The 23,492-nt window shown below is 37.1% G+C and overlaps 1 protein-coding gene across 3 annotated transcripts in view; it reads right to left on the reverse strand.

Annotated features, from left to right (window-relative positions):
• LOC139468223 (ankyrin repeat and fibronectin type-III domain-containing protein 1-like) overlaps window positions 1–23,492 on the reverse strand; it is a 212,748-nt gene that overhangs the window by 95,336 nt on the left and 93,920 nt on the right. For all 3 annotated transcript variants that reach the window (XM_071250046.1, XM_071250045.1, XM_071250047.1), the window contains one exon: window positions 6,376–6,545. In XM_071250046.1, coding sequence (XP_071106147.1) covers window positions 6,376–6,545 — 170 coding nt within the window. The remainder of the gene's footprint in view (window positions 1–6,375; window positions 6,546–23,492) is intronic.

The raw sequence follows: 23,492 nt of genomic DNA on the forward strand, positions 1-23,492 counted from the left end.
AAATGAAGTTTATGGAACAGTTATGGAAAATACCCTGACGCATGAACCCTCCCATGGCACTAACAAATTGGGAATATCACTGATTTATGAATGTGTTGCTTGTGTTTGGGTAATTGTAAACCAATTCAGACGATGTGGAATAGACTGGTGGGGATTGAATGGAGTGCTCTGAAACTTGTGTGTTTTGTGTCAGGGTGTGTTATATTTGGAGATTGTGATTTGTCGTGTGTGCTGTAATACTTTACTTGGCTGGTGTTTCTTGTCACCTGAGATGGACCTACTGTATGACCAGTTTCATTTCTGTGCCCCGTCACTCCTCATGTGCTGCCGCTTCTCGCTTCTCGGCCTAGAATGCATGGAGGTCGGCCAACTCAAAAACCAGAATAGTAATTAGATCTGTCTATGGGTATTTTCTTGTCCTCGATGACTAATCCGTAAAACAGGTAGGCAAGTTTGGGCTTTTTTTAAATTAGGTATTTTTCCTTACCTTTTTATGTCTTATTTTTTTTAAAGCTAGATTCATTTTATTTGTCTTACCAATGAACATTTTCAGAGCCTATTAATTTGGTGTTTTTCATTTTCGATTTGCTGTGTCTTGGTTTCTCAAAATCTCGGAGGTTTTTTTCCCTGATAGTCAATATTGCACAATAAATCAATTTCGTTCACCTCATATTACAGACTTCATTTTCTTCACTTGCATTATTGGTATGGATAGATAGCCATTCCATATCCGAATCACCAGAAGGACAATCCATTCTGTTACAAGTAGCAGCTAGACGACATCAAACACCAGAACCAAAGCATTTATTTATTTATAAGTCAGATGAAATGTTATAGGCCCAGACAAAATACTAAAATAATTATATGCTGATAAATGCAGGGATTAAAAAGAAAACAGAAAAACAAGTTGATCGTAAACACCGATCGAGGATTTGGGGAAACCTAGGAAAGTAGTTCCGGCAAAAGTTCACACGATCAATTTCACAAAAAATTGTTCACATCGTGTGAACTTTTTTGTCCGTTCACAGTTGTGTGAACTCCAAATATCATATCACGTGGCTACCCCTTCAGCCAATCAGCATGAAAGAAACAGTGTAAACTTTAAAGCATGAACTTATAAGACATTATTTTGTACCCTTTATGCACGGGGAACATTTCAATCATGCCATTGCAATTTTAACCGGGCCATTGTCACTAAAATACGAGGAATTTTGAAAAATGAAATGCTAACAAGACTAGATACGCAGACTATGTCTGGCTACCGCACAGCAGACTAAATATGTCTGCAAGAGTTGTGGCCTGAACAGCAGACTATGTCTGGCTACCGCACAGCAGACTAAATATGTCTGCAAGAGTTGTGGCCTGAACAGCAGACTATGTCTGGCTACCGCACAGCAGACTTAATATGTCTGCAAGAGTTGTGGCCTAGCTGTACAGCAGACTATGTCTGGCTACCGCACAGCAGACTAAATATGTCTGCAAGAGTTGTGGCCTGCCAACACAGAATCTGAATAACAAGTTTGAATCAATATGTTGTTAAATACTGTATTACTTTGCTCAGGGCATTGCTTCACATATTTCTGAATGACTGATCTGACATTTTTGTCATCTGACAGACACATGATATTCCATTTCATGTTGACAAGGACAATTACATCAAAAGTACATTTTCTGAATGATGATTCAAATTGTCATTCAAATATCTCTGTTTATTTGCAGTAATGATGTTTCAAGAATGTTCACTGTGACAGGACCAGTGCATATCACTTCCACGCAATGATTAATGATTTATGTACACTAGACAGGGACATTTTGTTTTCAGTCACATTTTGTTTATCATGATTACCATCAGGCTCTTGTCATGATGAAGAGCTGATAAGCCAATGAACGGGGCATGCTTACGTACTTCTGAATATAAGATAGCTACGTAATAAATCGCAAAGAACAATAAAAAACGAAGCATGGTTTATTAAAACATTGTTCTATCATGACGTCACTTCTGGAGATTCGAACATGTGCTCGCAACTTGATGACGTCATAAATTTGACAATGTTATTTTTGAAAGGGGAGTGTCTAGTGAGTTGTACCATAGATGTAACTGGGCAACATAGATAAATGGAATGGCTGAACGATCATTTCCAAAAGTGAGAGAGATATGACAATCCATATTGGGAGAATTGATAGAGATAAATTGTCAGGGAGTCATCAGTATTTAAATATGTGTAAATATTTTTAAAGTGTGTACTTTTTACAAACATCCTTAAAGAGACAACATGTTATGTTGATATCTCATATAAGAAATAAACGACTCGGGATCGCTGTTTATCGTACAATAAAACACTGCAGGGAGAATAAACCATGTGGCCTGCATAAACGTACGATAAACAACTCCCGCTCAACTCCCACTCGTTGCTTATTTCTTAAACATCCACATCTGCGTGTGATACAATTCGTGCCATCATTACACCAATAGATCCCGCACAGGCTGATGAAGCTGGACCGGACCTTGCGATGTGAGTGACAGTTGATGTATGACTCGGTCAGAATCACTCCAGCTACATTACAATGGCCTGTATATAATGACAACTGAGCCAGGAAAGACAGAGCCAGATAGCATGAGCACCGATTCACACTGTTTGGTTGGTTGGTTGGTTGGTTGTTTTACGCCACACTCAGCAATACTCCAGCTATATGACGGCAGCCTGTAAATAATCAAGTCTGGACCAGACAATCCAGTCATTGACATCATGGGCATCGATCTACGCAATTGGGATCGATGACATGAATCAACCAAGTCAGCGAGTCTGACCACCCGATCCTGTTAGTCGCCTCTTACGACAAGCATAGTCGCCTTTTACGGCAAGCATGGGTTGCTGAAGACCTATTCTACCCCTCACACTGTTTGACACACATTTAGCCAGACAACCCTTTGTGACCACACAATCCTCACTTAAGACTGTAGTACAAGGAAAATGCTTTATATATGTTAAATAAAAAACAATGTTAATGTCTACATAAATGAGGGACATACAACTACTCTACATCAGTGCAATGTGTGAAACCCATTGTCGGTGTTTCCAGTTTGGTGTTGAAGATAGCTAAAAACAGCATAAAACCATATTTTCTCACTCACAAAACTACTGCATTACATTATAATTATCATCTATATCCAATCAAACAACAAAATTCAGCTTATTTGGGGCAACTTGAATCTCCAGATGATGTTAAATTAATTTAAAACTTACAACTGGACCCATGGATCATATAACAGAAGACAAAACAGATTAGACTGCAGGAACAGGATGTGAATATGGACCAAATCCTTGTGACATTTATTATGGAATCTGATCGACTGGTACAAAATTCTACTTGCACGATTCAGAGAAAAGACAGACAAGCTATGTTTGCATCTGAAAGACTATCCAACAAGATGGACACATGTCAGCTTGCCTTGAGTGATTCAACTACTTAGCAGACACTCCATGCAATTTACATCATTCCTGATTCATAAACAATCTGAAAAGGAATGGAAGCTTTTTTTGAGCCACTAGCTATTATTAAATCTTCAGCATACGTCAGTCAGAATCTTCACTTGTATTAAAAAACCATTTGTTCCCATAACTGTTTATTGGAGGAGTGCATGCTGTTTAATGTTGCAGTCAGCAATATTCCAGCTGTCATGGCAGCATGGAAGTCATCTGGGCTCCTCAAACTTGAGCAACAATTCCCGAAAACACCCAGTGCGGTTGTATCACAATATAAATTTACAGGCAATAAACTCATCCCTTTCAAGAACCTACTTTCATCGTTCACAAATAATACCACTTCATCAACGTTTAACAAAGTTTGTTCCATAACTTCATAATCATTTGAATGAAAGTTGCTTTCTCTCACTTGAATAAAACTTCACGCCTTATATATTGTCTTTATAAGAGCCCCATTTTGTCATCTTCCTAGCAGTCGGGATGATTATTTTGGTGATTATGGTAACAATATGGCCACGCACCAGTTGACTGCAACATATTTTGTCAAGTACAAAAGAAATATGACAATATGATTTTCTTGATTTGGGTGTTATTTCTTAAAAGTCACAATTTCATATAACTAAACTTAAATTTTGTTCACAAGAACAGAGTTAAAGTCATGTCCCTTTCATGGATCCATCTGTCATCTGTTTTCAGAACATATTTTTGATATGTACCCACTGCAGTCATATTGCAATGCAGTTTTATACATAACAAACTCATCCCAATAAAGAAGCGAGTTTATCAGTTCACAAAACAGTACCACATATGACCTTTGACATCAGTTTGGGCGGTCGGGAAGCCTAGTGGTTAAAGCATTTGCTCGTCACGCCGAAGACCCTGGTTCGATTCCTGACATGGGAACAATGTGTGTAGCCCATTTCTGGTGTCCCCCGCCATGACATTGCTAGAACATTGCTAAAAGCGGCGTAAAACCATACTCACTCACTCACTTTGACATAAGTTACAAATCTGGATCTTTCCATTCTTTGACTCCAGATAAACAAAGTCAGAACCAATTTTAACCCTCGAAAGTTGCAATAAATATAATTTTTCATGTGATAACAGCTATTTTGAAGTTTATGATATGTTGAGTTGCCTGCAACACAGTAACAATATCTGCACACAGGAAATGGAGTTAGCACAGCAGTTTCCAGGATTCTATTGTGGCGCCTCAAAAATGGCACATCCAAGTCAAAGTTTCACTCACCAGAGACCTTTTAAGAGGTCATTGCTCTCAAGTAGATACATCTTAATTACCTGTTTGGGAAATTGGAAAGTGGTGATGATGATATCATGTTTTACATTTGTCAGTCTGCCTAGACATGACTGGCCCAGTTCTATTGAGTTGCTCCAGTGTCTATCGATCCTCATTACCAGATATGCAGTACATGCATGCCCAGAGCTCCAGAATTCTGTTTTTTCAGACTGCCCAAGATCCGATGATGTGAGGATCATGACTTCTGCTACTTCGTGGAATTGCATGGAGTCTACACTTTCAGTGAGATTCAGATTTGGAGATTTTATAATCTCAGGACAGCAGTCTGAGTTGTATTATAGCTTCACACCTAGATTTATTACTGTAAAAGGGTTGACTGGCCTTGATAACAAACAAATATATGGTTGTTTTGACAGTCGGGTGTGTTTCTGAGAAGTAGCTGTCAATTTTAAGTAACTGTAACGACCAGTCACATTTACAGAATATTTTTTCAGTCAACAAAAATTAGACTTAATACCGCTGAAACAACACACTGAGCCAAACAACACACGCTTTCAGAACATCCAACATGTCCAGTGACTGATTATTTTCTTTGTAAAACTGCAGAAAAAAATTATGTTTTTCCACTATTGGGGGGAACAGAATATATTTTTTTTAAACTATTTCAGTCCCCCTCACAAAAATTCAAATGGTTGGCCCTTATGTCTTTAAAGGCAAGGACTGGCCAGAAATGTCTAATTATCTTAGTCAGGTTAGACTGTTTTTCTTCAGCCTTCCACTTCTAGACAGTCAGAACAAGTCTGGCAATAAATATACCTGGTAATGCTTCTGTGAAGCCCACAAAGTAAGGTCTGGTTCAGATACATAATTGGCTCCATAGATGGATGGTGAATTCAATCTCATAGGGATAGCAGAGTTGTTCTTTTGTAACAATTAAATATGACCATGGAGTGTAATTCTGACCACAGCCAGCAAACTGGTGGTTACATCCAATAATCAAAGACCTCAGGGTGCAACGACACTGATCGACCTTCATGTTCATGAGAGCAAACCTCCATGTGTCCACACTGTCAAGTACTGTCTATATTCAGCTACTACTTGATCTTAAGGTTTGAGGCCATTTTTCAATAGTGCACAGGTATTGAGAAAACCCCAGTAAATTGCAGAATAAATAGATGAAGCGATGAAATATTTTTACAACTAGTTTCCTGCCATTTAAGACCAGGTTAACTTAAATTACTTGTTTTACAGATTCTTGTAACCCCAAATACTTCAGGCAGGGGAATAAAAATCATGTTTTGAAACAAATAGATCGATGTCTACATTTATTAATGATTTGAGCCTATTACCCTAATCATATTTTACCTATGACACACATATTTTCAAAAAATGTCTTATGATTATTTCCCTTGACAGATTATCAACAATATATTTATATCGCTAAAATCTGACAGACTGGTGCCTTTATATACAAAACAACCGTAGCACTATGACTGTCATAAATCTATCACCTTTGTACTGAGATCGCTTTGTACATCGGCACCTTGGTCTGTAAACAAGGAATATATTGGTCTGGCCTGATGTCAATTTTACATGTTTTTTTACACAGGGTGACTGAAAGATGTGACCTACCAGAACTGTTAGAATCATCTCGACTGCATGTTTCCGTTATCTCCCCTGGCGCTGAGAACTTCCTGCTGGTCGTGTTGTCTGTGACCTTGAGACTGTTGCTGGAGGTGACTTTTAGGATATGACTAACATCAATCACTGGTAGAGTCTTAGACCGATGGAGTTCCTTTTTACTGCAAATAGATAATGAAGTATTAAGAAGGATTGACTAGGATGAATTATTTTCATTATGTAATATGATTCACTTTGAACATGTTGAACAATATATAACTGTGTCTTTGTGTGGCATTTAGCAGTTGGTTGTGCTCATGACAAGAGAATGTGTGAGTGAGTATGATTTTATGCCGCTTTTAGCAATATTCCAGCAATATCACGGCAGGGGACACCAGAAATGGGCTTCACACAGTGTACCCATGTCAGGAATCGAACCCGGGTCTTTGGCATGACAGGCCAACACTTTAACTACTAGGCTACCAGACCGCCCCATGACAAGAGAGTATGGCTGATTAACTTCTTAATTACAAAGAGGAAATGTTGCTCCAGTTGTAATAAAAAAGAAGTTGGTCAAGAAATTGTGATTCTGAATATTCCATTATATTCCTAAAACTGCAATTGTTGAATCACAGACTTATCATTTAAGGTTTACAAATGCATGTGTCAAGAAGGTTCCTCTTATTGTGTTATGCATATATATATGTACATATATAGAATTCATGTGTTAAAGTTTGACCAATTGTTTTTGTTGTTCAAATTCAAAATTGAATTGTAAAATGTGAAGTAAAAAAATTCAGATATCAAGTCTTGTTGATGTCCAACAATCTTCAAAGACGAAGAGACTACACAAATGTGAATATACATACATTGGCATGGCAAGACTACAAGGGCAGAGTGATCTACTACACCACAACTTGCTGTGCAGAGTTGTGTCCCGTGGCTGTGCCAGGGTCTGCTGATTTCCACAGACTTACCCTGATCAAGATTGTCAGTAAGTCAGTACCATAGTAGAGCTTGTGGGTTTTACTACAGTGGTTCAGGACTATAATCCCTTTCATTTTGGGGCTTCTCACCAACAGTAAGTCGACATGGTGATTGGCCAAAATACTGTTCAAATTCATGTTGAACTAATCTCACTCACGACATATGGCACTGGTAAATGATGTTCGACTGACAAACATGCACTATACTGTCCTTTCAGAAGTATTGTCAGCTGTGCCTCTATCACAATGTTCATCACCCCCAAATCGCAATTACCTCAAATCATTTATAAGACTCTTCAACACTGAAGTTGCCTTGTTGTTGGGGACTTATTGTGATCATACTGTAGCAATTAAACAAGTTACATGCATCTTTCCGAGGCAAGGGAGTTAACTGACTGTAAAAGTCTTGTTTCCACTAGGCTGGAATTCTGGAGTTACATTTTGGCTTGACTGACTATTCACAGTCCAATCAAAATCTCCCAATGAACTAGACATCACGTTCGTAAACAACACGGATTGCAACATGCTGATTACAATCAACTGTAGGATTTGCAAAGCATGTGTACCGCCAAAGGATATTTGGCAAATCATTTCATGTTTTTAATCAAGAAGTTCAAATGATTTGATGCTCCTCACAAGGTAAGGCCCATTTTATTACAATATAGAACTTGATTATCGATAAGATCGTTTTGACTGGGTGATGCCATTTTGTTTGAAGCAAATGCAAGTGATGTGAGAGGTAGAATCTGATTGGTCAATAAACGGGACATAGAAGAGATGGTGCACTGGTTGCACTACGATCGAGCCACGGAATTCCAGTAGTCAGTTTACACCCTTGCCTCAGGAAGAACTAACATTACAGACACTGAAGAGAATGAGTGAGTGTGTATATGGTTTTCTACAGCCTTTACCAAAATTCCAGCCACACCACAGTGTGGGGACATCATGAAATATCTTCACACTTTGTTATCAAACCCTGAATTGTAGTGAGGGAATACTATTTCCACTCTAACACCCCATGATAAAAACAATGTCAACAAAAACATTTCCAAATGCAACTATGATCGCCAACTATACATCTGCATGGTGCCAAGAAACCATGTAGATTTAGCATCTCCTTTCCATCTCGGCTTCAGCAGACAGATCCTGTGAGGCACAAAAAAAAATAATTCCATAATTGAAGCTGCTGGGCTGGTAGTAGTTTTGACAACTGTAACTGCCATGAATAAATCCCGTCTGACACTCAATCAGCATCAATAAACAATATTTCACACAGTTCCCGTTTAATAGGATGTGCATTGGTGGAAACATTACCTTCTGTGTCTCCGGAGAGAGGTCCGGAAAAAGTCTATCAGATTCATGGATGTCATAGGTGAGCGAGTGTCTTCCGCCATTGTTCACAATAGGTCCGTAGGGAGCAATTTCATGATATAGGTAATGTTCTCATCACAGGAAAATGAGGTCCTTAGCGGCCTGCTATGCCCTCAACTGGCCAGTGGTGAATTTGACTTGAAACTTCAATATTTTCCCAATCACAACGATATGTACAGACACCCTGGGAATAGTATTAGGGTTAGTACAGACCTGCTGAAATTTATCCTTCACTTCACAAGAAAAGATAAAAGTCTACAATAATGTCTGTGTCAGCGCATGATAGATGAAGTTGGGTCCCTTGAAACACGTAATGTTTAGAACACTTCACACCTGACATGAGACTTGGTCCAACTGAAGACACCTCCACTGTAGGAAGGCATAATGGCTACAGCAGTGCATTAACTTGTAATACAAATCCTTAACAAGTTCAAATGTTTCCAACACATTCTCCTTCAAAGAGCACCACAGATGTCAAAATATTTTATGTATAACAATGACATTAAAGACTGACATCAGATTTGGTTTCTGAAATATATTACATAAATAATTCTATTAGCACCTGACCTTGTATTTAAGACAATAGGTAACTGAATATGTATTTAAAAACATTGATCAAAATATTCTAAATAATTATCAAAAACAGCTTCCTCAATCTATTTTGCATCAGAATTCGCACATTTAACTCTTCAGTTGATTACAAAAGTTAAAAAAACCACCATGTATATGACTCCGGGGTTAATGTGATCATACTTTCCTGCAGACTGTCAATACAAATTGAATCACAACTGACATATTAGTCAGTCTTAGGGGTGAATAATAGATAGTCATAAATAACATTGCAGTTTCTCTGGTTTGCACTCATTCCCACCTCGTCCAGTTGATATGAAAGTGAAGCAACTCTGCTACCCTTGATATAGCTATCTATTAAGTCTAACTTAAATAAAAACTATTTTCAACTTTCTATAGTCATAAGGCAATAGTATTTGCTCCATACAAATGTGAGAGCTTTAGGCATCAAATGTTTCATGTTAACTCGAGGCTGATGATTGCAAGCTCAGGGCTAATCCTGAAATTCCAATGGTGCCCTCTAATCTAAGGTTACATAAGGCTTATGCAGCCGTACTCAAAGTCTGTCTATACACTTATGGATGGCTGATGGGACGTATTAAATTTGCATGAAGATTTTTCACTATTACAACAAGTATTTATATGTGTCCAAATGTGATAAATTTGACAGATAAAAGATCTGTATGTTCATACAGAAATAAATAATAAATATTTCTCATATAAACCTATGAGTTTTTGAAAGGTGACAATCCTTAACAATCCATTAAAAAATGTGTTAAATCTGCAAGTCTGCAGCCAAAGTTCTGTCTCTCCTAGATCTGTATCAAAACACAAGATAGTGTGAATTACTTTTTTGACATATGTGATGAGCACAACATTCACACAGTCTGGACTGTGTGACACATCTAGAATGCTAAAGCTCACAAACACCATTAGATTGAACACAGATGTCTAGAAGATTATACCTGGCATCTGATGTTGTCAATATGAACTTACTGGTACATGCATGGAGCCATCTTACAGTTGATCACACATAGGTATCTCAGAGGATCTCACACAAAACAAACCCATTCAATATCTTCTTCAATTGAATACTGATTAATGCCACAATTTAAAATTCATTCAAGATCACAAACCAAGAAGACACCATACAAATGATCCATATCCACAGTTTTCTCCACTCACTGTCAACACAATGACTTAACACATACTTCTGAGTGTTTCCATAATCCTTAATCCACAGTTAATCCATTGTTCTCTCCAATCACTACCACTACAGTAAATTCAAAATGATTTACATATACTTCCAAGTGTATCCTTCATCCTTAATCCACAGTTAATCCAGCGACAACAATAATGATCCAAGAGGCTTGTTTTTTAACTGCTTGTGCACTCAGCTTCCTTATTGCAGAGTGGACATATCTTGTCACATAAGATAATATATTCATCAGTATTGCACAGTAGTTCCAGGCACTTCTTTAAAGGCAACATAAAGGCAACGTTTGTCATGCCCACTCACAAAACTGTACTCTCTGACCGTATTTCAAGAAATAGTTCATATCAACACAGTTTTGAAAATACTCTTAAACTACATCAGTGAAGACTAATATTTTATGTTAATGAATTTAAGCCAGGTTTCTGGGTATACAAAACCTGGAGATCATATTTATCACAAGATGGTCATACCCATTACAAGATAGTCATATATTGTGGTGAGGTTAGACTGCCTTTCACTGTTAACAACATAACGTCAACAACATCTCATGTTGAAATGATACGGAGAAAAGCAAATAGCATGTAAGTAAATTCAAATACACCGAAAACCAAAGCTTACATTGAATAGACATCAACAAAGACAGAAATGAAGTAACACATTAGTCACTGTCGGAAGTATTCTAATAATGGAGAGTATACTATGTAAGTGTACCAGTCACGCTGTTGATATGGTTGCTTTGTCTCTCATCTATGGCATAGCTGTCAACAATGTGGACAGAGTGTAGGCAAATACATCCCATATTGATCAACCTATACATCTGCCATAACCACCTTGTAGTATATCTGAGGCCAGTCTATTATCATATCTCATTCACTCTGTGCACACTTTCTAATTACTGGTTCAAGCAAGTACTAATACTACACTCTAATCTCATTCAGCTGTGTCATGTTCAAAGACATGAATGGAAAATTCATACAAAGTAATTATTGACACAAGAATAGAGTTCCTATTAATACACATAAATCCATAACTGTGTTATGAATGATAAAATAATTGCAGTTTTTAATAAATCCTTATGAAAACATATCATATTAATTCTAAATCCGCACACATAATCTTTTGGGCATAATCTAACAATTCCACAAGTCAATGACTTTCATCAGATTCATCCATTTGTTCCGTGAATATTACGAGAAATAACTAAAACCTCCTCATGGAGATCCAATTCCATTGAAAACAACACACACTTCCAATAGTTAATGCACCTGAAAATTTCAAAAGTTCTAATTCTTCAATGGAAACAGTTTCCAGTTAGAATTAACTCATCAATGAAACTTAAACACCAACATTGTGTCCTTCCACTCCAATGCAATCGCAGTTCTACCAGAGCTGTTTAGATCAAAGAGTCAATTTTGGTGTGTTGATCTAAATTTGGTTCCACTGATGAAACACCTGCGATGAGCACTTCCAAACCATTCTAAAAGGTAATGTGCAATTCAACCATGCCTCAATCAAAGTAAGCCACTTGAACTCCTACTTGAGTGTTGCCTAGATCTCCAGGAACAATTCCACAGACACATCAAGACCAGAATGCTGTGATGCATTTTGGGGATCTCTTCCAACAATACATTCCCATTGACTCCCACAGTTTGAGAACTTGTCCGCTTGTCACATGACTGGTGAAAACTCTGAAAACACTACCTGAGTGCTCTAAATGTTACATAAACCACTAGTCCAAAATAAGCTGTTGACTTGTTGAACTTCTCTCATGGAGTCTATTTCTGTATGTTAGTATACAAATACATATAAATAAACCCTCCTTTCCTTTAACACCGCATCAGTAGAATGATATGAAAGAGAGTAGGGAATAGCTGAATTTGGAAAAGATCTGTTTCGGCCACATTATATTAAGCACTAGAGGCTTTCAGCAGGATGTCCTGTTTTACCCATGATACAATTTGTTGATCCAAAATGACTTCTGTAATAAAAACAGCCAACAAGTGTTTCATAAAACCATAACTCAACTGTGGACTGATAACGATAACTACGTTTATCACAGCAGTACTTTGATAGAAGGGCAAGATTATGGTTGTAATTCTCAGGTGCATCATTCAGAACAATCAGCACTCAAAATCTTTTGTTTTCGCTGATGGCATATTTACACAAGGATTTGAACCACCTGACATTATTAGAGGTAGTATTTCAGGTGAGTGGACAAGGCAACAAACCCTTCACATTCCAGCAAGGACGTAGACACTAGTCTCAGGATTACTTTAGGCTTGGGTTATATCAGATCAGTCCACCTGTACAGCAATTATCGGCATGCCTAACTTAACATGGATGTGTAACATTGTATCAATTACTGGATTTGTGCTCATGTGCCCATTAACCAATGATCTGTCATGTCAACTAACTGCTAGGATAACAGAGTAGGCATGTAGTAATCCACCTGCTCTTAATCTAAGTGCTTGAATGGAGGACCTGGGAGTTTATTCATTGTATCAAGACAAATGATTATTTATTTTCCACTGAGACCATGCTTTGACAACAATAACAAAATTTGTCAATAAATAAGTGGTGACACCAGTAAACATTTTTTTCAGCAATGGACAAAAGCGGAGCAATATCTTTCTGTAAAAATCTTCTCACCTTACGTGTTCTTAAGGTAAGTATAGTTTTACAGAAAAATACCCAACCACCCCAAACACAACAACAACCAATGCTTTATCCAGTAGGCTACCCGACCTCCCCTAACACAACAACAACCAACAAACCCCTCTAGACTTCTTGAAGAATACAAGACAAATAAAGTGAAAAGTCTATTTATGTCTATTGCCATATCAAAATCCAATCCTGCAATAAATTATCATCTAAACTTGTGAATCTAACAATGAACACAAACCTCAATAAACACTAATGAAGACATCCAGCGAAACAAACCACTTAGCCTCTGCTTTGTTAAGGTGAGCTATTAAACACCTAACACAAACATTCCATATAGGCTGTGATATTAAACAGTGACCTCTTTACAACACACACCCAGACAAGGCATCTCAATTAACATATAGCTTCAAAGTCCTATGGACAGTTAACAGGTTAATAGGAAAACCAATCACATCCAATCTGTCAAGAACTGGCCCTGTAATCTGATGTATGGAGTAAACCAGTGCAGCAAGTCATGTGTATGGTAGTAGTCAGGAAAACATTATTGGGTTTGTGTGTCAGGGAGGCAGCAGAGTGGGGTGATCAGGCAATTAAACTCACTCCAATGATCCCTTTACGAATCAAGAAAGATAAGATGGGTGCAACAACCAGAGTTCATACTGTACTGACATCAGAGATAAAATAGCTGACCTTGCATTAGTTAAGGTCATGATAATAATTTGTAGTCAGTAGAGTGCTACAAATCAATATGAATTAATGACAGGTGATCAATAAGATCTACATGTAATTGCTTCATGCATGGTTTATTTACCATACCATTCTCCAAGGTAGCATACTTCAGCAATGGTCATTTTCTTCAATACAGAACTATACAGAGTTATAATATATGGGAAATGTTTAGAATTTGTTGTTTTACTCAAAAGTTTAAACTTGTTGACAGACATATTTTTTAAATCGTTACACTATTAATGATCGAGCAAGGCATGTGACTTCATTCCAAATGAGTATCCAGCTGAAAAACATAACTATGTGAATGAAACAGACAGGCAGGCAGCTTGATTATTGTTCTAGAGGGAGCGAAGAGCATAATTTGAGCCATCAAACCTCCATGTCAAAATGATGAGATCTGATTGGTCCATGTGATCTTGATAAAATACTTTATCATACCTCCATGTCAGAATGATGAGATCTGATTGGTCCACGTGATCTTTATAAAATACTGTGTATCCCGCCTTGGAGAGGAATAACGTTCTCTGATGGATTTCTGAGAGGCAAAATAAATCCCTCATACCCCTCTTCAAAGCAAAAATCCACACACTTTTTCTGCATCAATGAAACTCACTTGACATACCACAAGTTAACTTAAGCACAGTTGAACAGCTGTTTTTTATCAATTTTGAATTTGTTTTAATTCTTTTTCAATATCATATCAAAACATGTCGGTAAGTTAAATTCATATCAACAACTTATATTATTTCACAAGGAGCAGGCTTTAGGCCATGGATAAAGTGTTAAACAAATATACATTAATATCATACATATTTTTAACCATACATCACTTTGGGCTTTCATCCCACGTTTACACACTAAAATAAAACTAATAAAACTGTCATGGCTTACACTCCTAACCCGCACTCACTCCCATAAAATATTTTACAAATAGGTCAGTAGGACTTACAAATGATGTTAAGAGACCTTTCTGTGTCGCTTAAAAATAGTTTGACCCCATGTGACAGGGTGGGGCTTTATTCTACATCCATTTACTGCTTCGAACAGGCACCGATACTACTTTACTACTTTATGTTACCTTACCATGGCAATCTCAGTTTTATTACCATCATAAATATTGTGTTTGCCTGATCAAATATCTGGTTTAACTCTCACCTTGTTTGACATCCTTGGAAATTGATCATCAAGACCAATACAGGCATATTACATTTCAAAGAAAATTATCTGTTTACATTCTATGAATTACAAACAGGATCGATTTTACCAATTTGAACAAAAACATTAGTATAATGTTCACAACAGTTCTCATAACAAAATATTTCTGCTGGTGAAGTGCAATACTGTTGCTATATACTGAACAAAAAAAGTTAGAGATCATGAGTATGTTCAGGGATTTTTTTTGTCAAGACTGAGCACACAATTTTTAAAAAAACATGAACAAAAATATTTAAAATCCCTAATTGTTGTTTAGTATAAATGGCAGAAATGAGGACAATGTAACATTAGATTTTAACTCAGAATACGGAAAAGACATTGGTGCATTCTTAACTTTGCACTGAGATTTAGATGGAGGTCATGATTCTTACAGTATATCTGAAAATAATCTGTCAGAACAATAACATGTAAGGCAATAAAGATCTCATCACACTTTGCTGTCAGACTTGGATGCCAGCAGATAATCAAATGCTGTGTGCTATGATCAAGTGCTAGCATCCACAGAACCGCTCATAACAGTGGCAATTCTGCTCCATTAGAGACTGCAGACAGTAACCTTTACATGATCGCAAATCAATTAGTCGTGAAATAAGTAATAGTTCTATCCCAGCAGCCATCTCCTGCTATGATACCAGATCATCAGAGGCATGAAGTGTCATATATATCATTTATTTCAGGAAATCCAACCAAGATGCTTGACGTCATACAGCTATTTATATAGTATTTTCACTCTAGAAATAGTCTGAATGATATTTTTGTATGCTATTTGATTAAAAGAAAGCACACAAAGGATTGCTGAATCAAGAACAATAAGGACAGACATTACTGATCACAAATTGATATTTTCTTTGCGTGTATTGATAGTTTATTGTACAGCTGTCTTGATTTATCAAATTAGTTGCTAGTCAGTCAATATTACAACCACACCTGCTCAGAAATCCGGCCATAAACACTCAATACAACAAGAAACAGGTCCCACCCACACAACAAATGCTTCGACATCAATTCATTACCATGCATTTGATAGAATTCTGCATAAACACTTGAACATGGTATTGTGACGTATATAGATTAGTGATCAATGGAGTTGATTTAGCGTCAGATTGAATGTGATTGTCCACACGCTTTTCCACAATCCTTGCAACCTGTACAAAATGCTGGCTCAAATGCTACTCCATTTCAAATTAATGAACTGAAATTTTCACTCAAGCTGACGTTTCTCTCTATTAGTGTCTGTGGTATGATAGCTTTAATAGCCCACAAACCATTAATGCCATCAATCAAACTTTTCATTTGTGTAAATATCAGTCGTTATTTCAATTAGTAAGTTTCCAAACTATTTTTTTAACACCAACTATTCACACAGATTAAGTAATACTTCATTGAAAATATTTTAGCATTATTTTCTTAACTTTCTCCAATGTTTGTGTTAGGGTAGACATGTGGAAGCCATTTCCCAAATTGATGCATCAGCTACAATAATGATGTCTCATGTAATTCCCTATTTTGACTTGTAACATATGTTTCTGTGTTTTTTTAAGGTGAACAAATGACTTGCATTTGCATGTGCTTGTGAGGGGTGCCACCGGTGGGGCAAGATATGCTTACCTTTTCATGAACACCTGGTATCATCACTGTTTGATGGTAATTTATAAACACATCCTCATGAGATATATACTTAAACACATATATACTTAAACTGCGAATGACTGTCACAAAATATTAACTGATATCAGACCAGAGATTGAAGTAATATTTGAAGCAACTAGCACATCTCACTCAAATGTTTACCGTCATGGCTGTGTTTTTGTAGTTGTTTTTTTTCCAAATAGTTTATCAAATGACAAACTCACATGTCCAACTACATCACAGGCCCAAACGATGAAAACTTCATAGGAAGCAGTTGTTATATATTAATACTGCATCTTTGATTGCTCTCAGCAATGGCAAAATAATGGAGAGTACCGCAGGTGCGTGTTTCGACTTCCTATTGAGGGAGCTGATGTCACTCACTGGGGGTGGCCATTATGGGACAGTTAATTTATACTTCAGTGTTACAGTCATGTCAGGCAAACACATGACAATCAACTAGTCTCAATTTAGCTCCACACTTTTACTTAGGCTGTAGGCCAAATCTAATTAACCCAACAGGCCTCTGTTAACAGATTGTCCTTTGAAGGCAGACAAAAAAACAAGGTACACAGTGTCATTCAAAAGAAAACCTCTATTCTAACATCCATGCAGTGAAGATGTACTGTAAGCCATGGTCGGAAGAAGCGGTTTGAACATCTTAAAAAATGATAGTTAATTATTCCTTGTATTTAATTCCTCGTCAATCTACTGTCAACAAATTGAAGTGGTTTACCCTAAAATATCTCCATAATTTCACATCAAAAGACCAAACAGAACCAAACATCAAGAAATGTTAGCTGAGGTGCTTACTAAAATTTAAGGGTTCAGGAGCAATACTGATAAAAAATATATATATCTAAATGTATGGAATTGTAACTCTTCACCAAAACATCCAAGTGTTAACTGCATTGTATAAGCAAGCAGAATGTCACACCATATCATATTATGACAGATGTAAATTGAACACAGACATATCCCTGGAATAATTATAAAGAGTATCAATGATGATATCAACACCTGTATTGTGACGTCAGCATCAGCAGTGGAGTATCTAACTCCCTATCCTAGCTCCTATTGTGTCACAGACAATAGTATCATCACTGCATAATTTGCTTGAGATTCCTGCTGATTACATTCCATATACCTAATGACATCTCAAGCTTAGGGTCATTGCTTGGCAGCCCAACAGAGACCAGATTATCTACCATACTGCGGTGTGTTCTCTTACGTCTCAGGCTTGCCAAGTACATGGCTATCCACCACACCATTTGATGCTGCTTTCATTTTGGGTGATTGACAGTAATATTAAACTCATCATAAACACACAGGTGACATCCTAATTAATTTCAAGTTTTACAGAATTTCCAAAGAAAGTCCTTCAAACAATCTTTAAATGCTCTCTGGAAACCTTGAGAAACTTTAGCCTGGATGTTGTTTTCCAAGAAATAAAAATGTTAAAAAGAAAAGAAAAACATGCTGCGAGTTATACATCTGTCAAATTGTAAATCATTCTCAGATATAAACATGTGGCTTCAGAACATCAATGCTTTCTCTTCAGCATCTCAGCTAGAACATGTATTGTGAAAAACATAAGTGTTATTGAACAAATACAACATTCTTTTAATCTATATCTTCTGAATACTTCAAATGAAGACTCCTTGTTAATCCAAGACATGTTAGTTTGGACTGGAATTATATCTGTGATGGCACATGTTACTGTGCACATGGTGTTAACTGCCTTACATAAAAAGCAATTGGTGCAGTACATATGTCAACCTTCATAGGATTGCCACGCGACAGGATTGACAGCAGGTCATGATCAACAACTGATGTCCTTGCTGTTACGGAATCACTGCTGCCATCATGCCATTTTCTCAGTTCTTGTTTCCCCATTCTTGATTCTCCTTGAAACTCATTTTCTTATATTCTTTTGGAACCAAATTAAATACATACATGTCAATGTTCAATCTTTGAAATTCCTCATCACTGATTTCATCGGCAAAGGAACCTAAATTTCTGCTTGCTCATTATTTTCTTGTTAGGACTTAGAAATTGGATGTCTAGTCCTAACAACATGAAAAAAGGAACCTTCTAGCCATCATCTACTCATTCATGAGGGCTCTGCTGATGACATGAAGAGGGTGGACCTTGGAGGGTTTCCACACAGGAGAGTCAGGGCCTTGGGTCAAGAGCACTAGAATAGTCAGCCAGAATAGCAGTGTTTACCACAGAGGGAGAGACACTGCTTCGTGAGTTCATCATGGCTGTACTCACAGTAGGATTAGCAGGGACAGTTTAGAATAAAACAAATAATTGTGTTACAGCTTAATTTGATCATTGGTTCCAGCTTGAACCAAGTCGGGAATATTTAAGCCTTGCTGCATACAAAATTGCTCAAATTTCGAAATCAATAAATCAGGAAGACAGTTTCTTATTTTGAACATTCGTTCTGAAAGGCATGATGAATTGAAAGCCATCCATAGCCTCTAAAACATATATTATGTTGAATTGTGGACCATTACATTTTACTGGTTTCTTCTCTTCAAGGACAAACAGAATAATGTATCAAGATGTTTATGTCCAAAACATTGCAGATGGAAAATTCTCAAGGTCTCTGCATATTGTTATGTTGGATACACATGTACGTCATGTGGTCGCTAAGTAATTCTTGTCAACTTACACAAAAAAGCACCAGCCTATGAGGATGGATGATGTTTTTAAAACACAAACTTAAAATAGACCAAAATCTTGTTTCATCAACAAAAGTATATTTAAAGCAACTATTTAAACCAACATCTTCATCAATATAACTTGATTCCATAGTCTACCATTTCAGTAAATTGAAATGATTGATCCTGCCATAGAAAGTGTTTGCAGTCTTCCTAATGGAAGTATTCCTAGGTCCATTGACACTATTTTATGATATGGAAACATTTCTTGCCTCCACAAAATCAAAGGCAGTCAGCAGGGAGCTGCAGCAATTAATCGATCTTCATTACCACCAGTCTGTGTTAGGGGTGGTGGGTAGCCTGGTATTTAAATTATTCACTCATCATACCGAAGGCCAGGTTTGACTTCCCACATGGGTAAATTATAACCTTCTGGTGTCACCGACATGGAATTGCTAGGATATTGCTTAAAGCATTGTAAAACCATACTGTACCAGTTGCTCCAGTTTTATCCCAGCAGTACAACAAAATCTATTAAAAAAAGATGTGTCAACATCAAATAGAATCCATATCAACAGTTACTATCTTACTGCAAATGACCATCATCTGTGGTCATAGGCAATGTTAAGATCATATTATGAAGATTTAAATGTTTTTGTTCAAAAGATTATCAGTTCAACAAAAGAGAATTGACAAATTCAAGACAAGGGGTGCATATATAGTCTGTTTGATAGGAACAAGTTTCTCTTATGGAATAAAGCCAACTGTACGATTTAATCAAGATAGCAATATGAATGATTTGGCATTTGTGTAGGTTATTACAGTAGGTGTGAGGTATCCATTCTATACGAGCCCTTTCATTTATTATCTGCAGAGCCTTATGTTTACATACTTTGTCCATCTATAACACACATGGGATCCTTGTTGTATTTTGTATTGTTTGATTTGGCTTCACAATAAATTGTCAAGTCTGAGGATGACTTGTGATGTAAATGAAAATGACTTTATCAATAAACCAACAAACATCTTTACTCATTAGAAGTCCCAAGCATAATCTTAGTCAAAACCCTTGACTTTTGCCAATAATGGTAGTATCCTACTAGGATGTCATCAATAATATTGATTGTCACCTGACACTGAAGGAGATTATTGATCAGCCAATGAGTACTGACACGTGAAATTCATAACACATCTCCTACATCCAATTATTTCCACAATGCGCCTAGGGAGAGGTAGTATGATGCTAAATACCCCCATGGTTTCCAAAACAAAGCATGCTGTGATGTAGTAATGGTAGCTACTGATTTGGTTGATATTCATCTTACAGTCTGTGGAGCAGGTGATGTAAAGTATGTGATTTTGGGATTGTATCAGATTGTGAAATATAAGATGATTAATTGTAGCTGATCAAGTGAAACATATATGGCACATAAATTTTACCAACAGACATATATCTACCATACACTATATTGTTAGATCTTTTACACACAATATACTTATTTGCCATACACTATATTGTTAGATATTTAACACACAATACACTTATCTGCCATACACTAGGTTGGGGGTTTATCATTACTTTATTCATGAATCCCCTGACCTAAAATTGAATTCACAAACAAGACAAAACCAAAATCCTGAGGTGAGCATTCCCTGGTAGCTATTTGATGACTAAGTGTTGTCAGTGTCAACATGCAAGGATTCACAAAGAAGACTAATGATTCTGTGAACCATCCCACCTCTCCTCCCCCAGCCATCATGGATTTACCCTGCTTTATAACGAAACTATTTCAGGACTTGGTGTCACCTCAGGACAGACTTGTAGTAGGTTCACCATCAATAAGGTTGGGCCAGTTTCCATATTTATCCCCGTTTCAATTTCATGTGATTGTTGAGAGTGTCAAACATGCCGATCTTGCGGCTAGTGCTGGACAAACATCATTGATCTATCTCTTTTCATGAAGAGCTCTTTATTTTCTGCCCTGTAATCTGTTTGCATGGAATCAATGCGATGCAATTTGTTGATGTGTTTAGCAGGTCTAGATGGGCAGATATGTACACACTAGCAACAAACAGATCCACACGTATCTTGGACACAGACAGGTCAGTTGCAATGGCTGCGTTGAGTGGCAGGAGGATAAGGGCCAGAGTTTGCCCTGCAATCTGATGAGAAAAGGAATAGACAAACCAGACACAAACAGTCCAAAGTGTGCATTGATACTCCAAGACCTATTCTAAGGATTATTGCCAAAAGAATTCAATAGAAATTATTCTTTTCTTTGTGAACTCTTTCCATCCATCCGTCAATCATTCCCAAATGCTCAGATTTGAGCAACTTTAGTTGAAAGCAATTTGTATGCAGGACAGCCTTAGTTTTCCCAAAGCGGGAAACCTTTCAAGAACTTTTTGTTCTGATCTGTCAACAAACTCTCTCATTCCTTGGATCACATAGTTTTTTCCAACTCTATGACTTAAAAATTCTGAATTCATAACATTAGCAGTTCCTAATTAACAAATGTTTCAGCCATATTTTCTGGCTGAGTAGAGAAAGAAGAACAAACTGATTTTCTGAAAGATATCTCAAAATTAAAAAAATCCTGTAATTGGCCCTGCGAGCATATTGTTACATGCATTCCCCAAACAACCTTGAACTATAAAAAATAAGTAATATAACACGCTTAAAGTAACATTTCAAATTGCATGGCATCGATTTATTGATTCCTTAAGCAAAAAATAGTTAACTACGAAGTCAAATCAGAAAGGTTTGAACACAAATTTTCTCATCTGTAGTGCTCATTATGAGCTCCAGCTCTGTACATTGAGCAATATGTCGAAACAGATCTGCCGAGGCTCTGCAACTCAGGTCAGAGGTCCAATATTAGGATATAACTGAATTAACCACACCCACAGCCTAGTAGATAGGTGTGTCTATAACACACTATTACACAGACAGAGACTCCATCACGGGGATGCTGCTGTGACAGAATGATGTAGAAGTTGCCCTGTGAGTCAGATGCATCAGGATGAGGAAACGGAATTAACCTGACCAGACAGGCATGTGAGAGTTGACAAAAATGTCTGCAGTCACACTTTCTGGCTTTCCGTGGGAGGTAATTTTACGACTGCTGCTAATGGATGGCATAAACTTAAACTATAAACTATTCAGAATATACGAAAATTGGAAAATGAATCACCATTAGTCCCTGTGTGAGATATGATCTACTTTTCAGTTCATCTTGTGGAAAACAAATACCGTATTCAACCCATTAAGCGCCCCTCCCCCAATAAGGGCGCCCCCCCTTCCAGGTTCCTAACATTTGTATAGTAATTTTTTTTTTTTTAATGAAAATCATCCGGGAACCGAGGTTTCCGGATATTTGAAGTCCGTATAAGCGGGGCATGACTGTATTCTGTTTATTTTAAATAATTGTGACTTTGAATATTATGCGCAGAAAAAAATTACACCGTACCACCCCCCTTCAGTGAAGTCCGGCAAACGAACAGGTGATGAGAAACTTCGTCAGTATACAAATTCGAAATTTGAGATAAAAAAAATCACCAGACATGTTGATTTACCGTTTAAATTGTATTTTTTGTTCAGCTAGGCACACGTTTTCTTGGAATCTACCGGTGATTCGGTCAAGACACACCCAATGATATAACTTTACAGGATCGGCAAAAGTTGTATCTGAAACTATTTTTTTTATCAGGAATAATATATTCCAATATCTTGTTAATTTAGATGCAGCTTTTACTAAACATTTTTAAAATAATAATAACCCTAATCGAAGCAGCTGATCGCTATTGCCGGGTATTATTTTTTACATGGAACCAGTCTGACCAGTCACCGTCAAGGCTCCCGTGCATGTGATCGCGTGATCGCGAGAATTGCGTGTTGATATAGAATTGTCCAACAAAAACAAATATGACTTTTTACAATTCAAAGTATGGCATTTATGATATATGTATCCATTCTCTGTTAACTTAAGTTCGTTTCAAGGCGTCAATAGCGGTAATCTGACCGTGGTTGCTGTTAATAACGGTGAGTTGTGCGATCTTCCGATCGCTTCACACACG

The sequence above is a fragment of the Haliotis cracherodii genome, unplaced genomic scaffold (genome assembly GCF_022045235.1).
Source record: "Haliotis cracherodii isolate W230 unplaced genomic scaffold, xgHalCrac1.p SCAF_2, whole genome shotgun sequence".
NCBI lineage: Eukaryota > Metazoa > Mollusca > Gastropoda > Lepetellida > Haliotidae > Haliotis > Haliotis cracherodii.